The sequence below is a fragment of the Leptodactylus fuscus genome, chromosome 11, assembly GCF_031893055.1.
Source record: "Leptodactylus fuscus isolate aLepFus1 chromosome 11, aLepFus1.hap2, whole genome shotgun sequence".
In the NCBI taxonomy this organism is placed as follows: domain Eukaryota; kingdom Metazoa; phylum Chordata; class Amphibia; order Anura; family Leptodactylidae; genus Leptodactylus; species Leptodactylus fuscus.
Genome location: NC_134275.1, coordinates 74811388 through 74818738, shown reverse-complemented (window position 1 = coordinate 74818738; position 7351 = coordinate 74811388). Strand labels below are relative to the sequence as shown.

The 7351-nt window shown below is 38.0% G+C and overlaps 1 protein-coding gene across 1 annotated transcript; it reads left to right on the top strand.

Annotated features, from left to right (window-relative positions):
- Nucleotides 1–3630: 3630 nt before the first annotated feature.
- Nucleotides 3631–7052, top strand: ZIC3 (Zic family zinc finger 3). Its single transcript, XM_075258961.1, has 3 exons — nucleotides 3631–4773; nucleotides 5659–5822; nucleotides 6245–7052. Exons 1-3 carry the CDS (start codon nucleotides 3801–3803, stop codon nucleotides 6431–6433), a joined length of 1326 nt encoding a protein of 441 aa, XP_075115062.1. The 5' UTR covers nucleotides 3631–3800; the 3' UTR covers nucleotides 6434–7052.
- Nucleotides 7053–7351: the final 299 nt, after the last annotated feature.

Genomic DNA, 7351 nt, shown 5'->3' with positions numbered 1-7351 from the left:
TCTTGGTGAATTAACTGCGATTTTTTTTTGCTTTCTCACAAACGCGTTGCTTTTTAGTATTGGGCATTAAACATAAGGTGACTCGTAATGCCTTGAAATAATGTTATTTACCAAAGTAATAGATTTTACGAGGGGAGTGAATACATCAGGAGGCCTAACAGTCTGTCTCGGTTTAACATCAACAGTACCCAGATCACAAAAACACTAATCACCAGCTATGTTCTATGAGACGGGCATATTATCATTGTTATTCCAGTTCCTTGGAAGAGCTTAATCTTTATGTGGTCATTTCACAACCTATCCTTATTGCTAGAAGCTTATCTTGTGGTTGACTAATACCTTGCATCTGTCTCTCTCTCTCTCTCTCTCTCTTCCCATAGATAGGTTGGCCCAAAGACAGTGAATGAGCCTGGACTATCGAGCAAATGTCTACATTCTGTGCGGATGTCCTGGCTTCTTTGTAAGATGAAGTTTCATCAACAGAGTCATTCTGCTCCTTTTCTCTTCCCACCCAAGGCCCTGTTTACTTCAATGCATCCCTTCGAAGTTCAAGTGTACATGTGATTATACTGCATTGATTGACACGAACAATGAAAATGTCTCATTTGCCCCTAGTTTGGCTTCAATTATTCTGCAACCACAATATGTTTACAAATGAACAGGCCGTATATAACCCTGTCGATGGATTTCAATTTAAGATTTTGAAATGCGTCTTGGTTCACGTGAATCCGAATTGAGAAAATATCTATCTATCTATCTATCTATCTATCTATCTATCTATCTATCTATTGTTTTATTATCCTATTTCTTTTTAAATCGCATTGCATCAAGGCAACGTATAAAATATAGAATTGTGATGGCTTAACATCTTTCCTAATTTTTTTTCTCCCCTTGACAACATCAACATGACATAATTCTATAAACCATATTAATAAATATCTCCAACGTATAAATATTAAATGCGCCGCCGTCAGGGTGATTCATTAAATGCTGATAAAGAAGACAAGGATACAAGGGACGACGAGCGACTTGTGCATAATAATGCAATAAAATAATCATAATATAATAAAATTGCCTACACACGCATTCTCACCCACGTATAGACCAATCTCATTGACATTTGTTATTTTACTACGATTATCTTTCCGCAGCCAAATTTTTGAGATTTTTGTTACAATGTTGCATTGGAATGGCAGCCCATATTATATTTAACACTTGAATTATCGCGGCACTTAATGTGTGCTCCTTCAAGAGATATATTATCCGCCCTCTGAGGTCTGGCAAAAGGTTAAACAGTACAGCGTGCATTTTATATCCAACCAGTGTTTATTTTTACAGTAAGGACTTTCACACATCTGGATGGATTTACCTTAGAAAAAAAAAAGGAAGATCCTACAGCTTAAAGTGAAGTGTCACAAACCCCCCTTATCTCCAGCTATAGGTTTTTTTTTTTTTTCTTCTCTTTTAAACTTGAAAGTAAAAATGTAGTATTAAAAAAGTGTCAAAAAATGAGAAAAAAAAAAAAAACCATGAGGACCACTGCTGAGGCCTCTGGAACATTAAAGGTCATTTATCCACAGTGGTTTCAAGTCGGCGACTTCACAGACACTTCACAACGTCTTCTCACTTGATGGTCTAATTAAATTATGTCCTTTTTGTCACAGAAACAAGTCAACATATGCCTGAGCTAATGAATTATCTTCTTGGGACAATGTCCTGCATGTACACAGTCACATAAACAGGTAACGAAAATCAGCAATTTGCTTTGGAACAGGCCAATAAACTAATGAAAGGGGGGATAGGTCTGAAAAACTTTGCTGACACCTAGGAAAGAACAAGAGAATCACCATAAACCTTTGCTTCTTTCTATAGGACTTTCAGTGACTAGGAGGGCATTTGAAATGTAGTGCATTCACCAAAGGAACATCAAAGCCTACTAGTGCATTGGGATAAGCTTTGCGTCCATCAAATAAACCAGCCCAAGTTCCCAGGCATAGCAGCTCCAAATGCAGCCCTCTCATGCAGCTCCAAGCATAAGATCAGTGATCTCTCCACAACTTTGCCTTACCCTTGTAGACATGCTGGTCTCACAAACACACACAGTAAACTAGCTTTAAGCTCCACACTTTAAGAAGCAACGATTTAAGACAAGAGGGACTCACCTTTCAACTTTTAGTGTGTTCCTGTTGGATGTGTAGCATGAATTTTGATTGGTTTTGATGGGACATGGCATTACTAGTGAAGCTGATTTTTATAGGGGTGGAGTTTTTTTTTTTTGCAAAACTCTAAAATAAAGAATGCGAACTCTTTCCTGGGGCTGATTGGGGGGAAGGATGTGAAAAGACTGCAGTTATAAAGCACTGCTTGAAGCAGTCTCTCAATGCGTCTCTGAACTTGATCAGATTTTATGTTTCCTGCAGAGAGACAGCGACAATCCTGTGAAAGTGGCTCAATAGACAGACTTTTGGGCTCAGCAAATCTCAGGATATTACAATTACGGCCATCTTTCTCCCTCTCTTTTATTCCCAATCTTACTCCCTATAGTTCTTTGCAAATGCTTTCCCATACAGAAAGGAACGGAATTTATAGAGCTGTCTAAAGCTTATAATCATCACTAGACGAATGCATTTTTTTTCTAAAAAAAAAAAAAAAAAAAACTTTCCTTGGTGTCTTAGCCTATATGATGAAGGTCTTGTGTGCTCATATGTGTTTTCTGCATTAAACTACACTGGGAAGTTTAGAAATCCTAACCCAGAGCACACACAACAGGGATTCTCCCTTAAAGTCTCCTTCTTCTTTTGTTTCCATCCAAGCAATTTAACTGTTTATTCCTTTTTGTCACTAGTGAGAGAAGGGGGGCAGGGATGGAAATATAGAAAAATCCACCGCCAGGAAAGATAAAAAAAAAATCAATTAAAATAATAAATGAAAAACATATTCAACACTTTAGAGAATTTGAAGGTCCATAATAAAATGTAGAATAAATAAGCGAGTATAGGAAGGATGAAATTATTAAGGAGGGGGGAATTTCTACACAGTAACACATGAGGGATTTATCAGAATACACGTTGTTTTCTTGTAGCCACGATTGCACATGTTAAAGGGACAGCGTACAGGAATAAGCGAATGCATAAATAAAAGCGACAAAGAATACAGAGACAATGGCCCTGCAATCTGGGCATTGCTAAACCCCTATGTGCAGCATTTATGGCGAAGGTTTCAGGGTCTATAGATAACGGAGCGAAGAGTGATCACTGGCTTATGATGTTTAGGAAGGTGGTTAGAGGCATCCTTAATTTAGGGATCTTTCGGATAAATATTTGGGCTCTTCGTAATCTATTAACACATCCAGTGCTGGCTGAGGCTGCCGCATGTATCTTTTCTATGCATTGCCATTCATTTGCAGCACTAAAGGGGTTAAGCTTACCTGCAAATACTAAACCTGAGTAGACCAATCAGGGAATAGATATTAGTGAAGCTGCCATATTCAATGCTAAACTCTGTCAATCAAGAGTTCACAGGCAAATGGGTGCCTGGGGCTGGGCTCGCATGACACTCCCCCAGCTGAGTTTCTATTGGTGCAATTCAGACTGCCTCCTGAGTTGGTTTATGTGTGAGGAGTGAGTGATTGACTTTATCAGTCCAAGGACATTACTCTGTTGGAGAGGGTGAACAGTTTCCTGGATTTCCAACAAGCAAAAGGAATAAAAGCAAAACTTATTTTTGTTATCATTGCTTCTGCATGAACTGCATCCTGTGCTGACCATTCATCTGGGTCTGCACGCTGCTCAGGTTCATTCATGACGATGCTTCTAGATGGAGGACCTCAGTTTCCCACCCTGGGAGTTGGTGGGTTTGGGACATCTCGCCATCATGAAATGTCCAACCGAGATGCTGGCATGGGGCTTAATCCTTTTGCTGAACCTTCACACGCTGCAGCTTTTAAGCTCAGTCCAGCCAGTCATGATCTCTCCTCAAGCCAGAGCTCAGCTTTTACCCCGCAGGCATCCGGATATGCCAACGCGCTTGGGCACCATGCTGGGCAGGTGCCATCTTATGGCGGTACTGCCTTTAACTCCACAAGAGATTTTCTTTTCCGAAATCGGAATTCTGGAATTGGGGATGCCGCCTCTCCAGGTGGTCAGCATGGACTTTTCGCCAGCCACGGCCCCCCTGGAATCAGTGAACCGCCAGGACACCTGATCTTCCCAGGACTTCACGAACAAAGCTCCAGCCACACTTCACCCAATGGACATGTGGTAAATGGACAAATGCATTTAGGTCTCAGAGGTGATATTTTTGGACGTCCAGACCCTTACAGAGCGGTCCCCAGCCCTAGGACTGACCATTACGCAGCTGCCCAGTTCCACAACTACAATCACATGAATATGAGCATGAATGTAGCTGCTCATCATGGCCCAGGGGCATTTTTTAGATATATGAGGCAACCTATCAAGCAAGAATTATCATGCAAGTGGATGGAGGAATCACCGATGAATCGCCCGCAGAAAACCTGCGACAGGACATTTAGTAGTATGCATGAACTGGTTACACATATGACAATGGAACATGTTGGGGGACCAGAACAAACTAATCACATTTGTTACTGGGAGGAATGTCCCAGGGGAGGCAAATCCTTCAAAGCAAAATACAAACTGGTTAATCATATAAGGGTGCATACTGGAGAAAAACCTTTTCCATGTCCGTTCCCTGGATGTGGGAAAATATTTGCACGTTCAGAAAATCTAAAGATCCACAAAAGAACTCATACAGGTAAGAAGGCGACAGGGGTTAATAGCTACGTCTCAATTTGGACATTGTGACTTAATAGGCCTGCTTGTAGTGGCTGTGTAACTTTTTATGTTGAGTTTCATGATGTCTTGAAGTAGTTCATTGCAATTTTTTGCATTTTTTGGGGTAATCTTGTGAGATGTGATTGTTTCTTGTTGTCTTGTTTCTGGCTTGCTGTGAACAAATACGAATTTGTTGAGGGATGATTCACGTTCCAGGCACTTTAGCTCCTTGCATACTGTTAAGTAAACTATAGAAATGCTAATGAAATCTCATTTTCACCCACTTCCGCTCCTTTTTCCTCCCTTGATTGGCACGTCTCCTAATTAAAGCAGTGATACTTTTGTCAAAGTATTTTTATTTAGAATCCTGTGTTTAATTGAACTCTGTGCAAGCAAAGTGAGTTTAGAAAAGACAGGATGACAACTTATGTCCTCCCCTGTATTACAGGTCTTAAAACTGCACTGATTTTTTTTTTTTAAGTGATATAGTCTCTTAATATGAGTGCAGGTTTTTATTAGCACTTTCTACCCACAACCATTGTCTTCCAAAAGCCACTATAATCAAATTCAATTTAGACCTTAGATAACAATTAGCAGTCAGTTTAACCTATTCTATAGGATTTGCATAGGTGTCCCTTTGTATTTAATTAAGTGTCAATTTGGCTAGTTAAATATTCCAACATGATAAGCAGATAACGTATGGGAATATTTAAGGAGGAAATCATACAGTCTGGGCCAACAATGTGAATTTCATTAAGGGTGGTGGGGGGACGAAACTGTATAGTGTAGCAAAGCAATGACTGGATATATATATATTCTGCAGCTCTTCCTATATAACATACTACGTTGTGTCCTCTTCCACTAGGTGAGAAGCCTTTTAAGTGTGAGTTTGAAGGATGCGACCGACGGTTTGCAAACAGCAGTGACAGGAAAAAGCATATGCACGTGCATACATCAGACAAACCATACATCTGTAAAGTCTGTGATAAATCCTACACGCATCCCAGCTCTCTACGAAAACACATGAAGGTAACTCTATATCATTAATGCTGTTGTTTTGTATGTTATTATTTTTTTTTATAATAATATTTATTATTATTATTATTAATTTTTTTAATAATAATATTTATTATTATTATTATTATTATTATTATTATTTTAAATATTTTTTAATTATATATCTCGCTGATTAACCTTAACCCCAAGGTTATGATTGTATTAGAAATTTTTTATATTTTTATTTTATATTTTTAGGCTACCATTAATACCCAAATATACCTAAGAATCAGTATATAGTCACTTATTTATATAGTTACATCGCATGTAAATCTGTCCACTTAATTCATGCCTCACTTCTCTAACGTGTTTGATGGAGTCCACTGAATGATCATTGTAAGGAGGAGAATGGAAGTTACGATGAGTCTAATGTTTTTGTATTTTTTTCTTCCAAGGTACATGAATCTCAAGGCTCTGATTCATCCCCAGCTGCCAGTTCAGGTTACGAATCTGCCACCCCACCAGCAATGGTTTCTGCCAGTAGTGAGGAATCTTCTAAAACGACTTCAGCAGTAATTCAGACTAACAGCAACACTCACAACCCAGGATTACTTCCACCCAATTTTAATGAGTGGTACGTTTGAGAAAAAAAATACACAAAATCGTGCCCAATAAAAAAGGACCAAATGAATCACAGAGACCAAGAAGGTTGTTCCACCATGATGGAGATGATGGAGTTTGTCAAACAAACAACAGAACAGGGCTTTGTTTTGTTCCCCTGGATTTTTTCCCCTTTTAAAGAAGGCTGTGGACTCATTGTGTCCCTTTCTCAGGATCTGAAAACATATTTTGGCATTTACATTCCTTATCCATTTTTTTTTTACATTTTTTATTTTAACAATATTACATTTTTTTCTTTTCGCGTTATAGAAGGTTCTTAAACAGTGTATTTAACAGATAAAAAAAAATCCATTCACCTTTATGGTGGCTGTAAAACTCACATTCTTAAACCGTGCCAAAGTCTTGTTATGTCTTGAACTTTCTCAAAGCATTACACTTGTGAATGTATTCCTTGTCCTATAGGGTCAAAGCTGTTGTTCGATATATTTTCAGGATGGGGGTGTGTGTTAATTCACAGATTGTGACCGTTTAGTATACAGTTGCCTTTTGTAAGAAGTTTTGTAAATATATCCATGATGCCATATTTATCGTTTGTAATTTAATTATTGATACAAGTGCCGGGAACTGAACAATATTTATGAAAAAAAAATTTTCTAACAAAACTCTGTATAGCTTTTGGTTATAACTGCTTTAGCATTAAAATTTATTGTTTTGAAAAAAAAAATCTAATTTTAAATTGTCTAACCTATGAGTTCCTTTGCATTAACAGAATCTTTTATGGGGGGTAAAAAAAATTCACAGTATTCAAAAAAAAATATTTTTGGAAGGTTGTAACAGTCTGTTGCAGGTGTTTAGGTGACAAGGATAGATATCAAAGACATTTCAAACTAGTTGATATTTGTTTTAAGTAGTAAGTATAATAAATTTTTCCTTTCAACGTT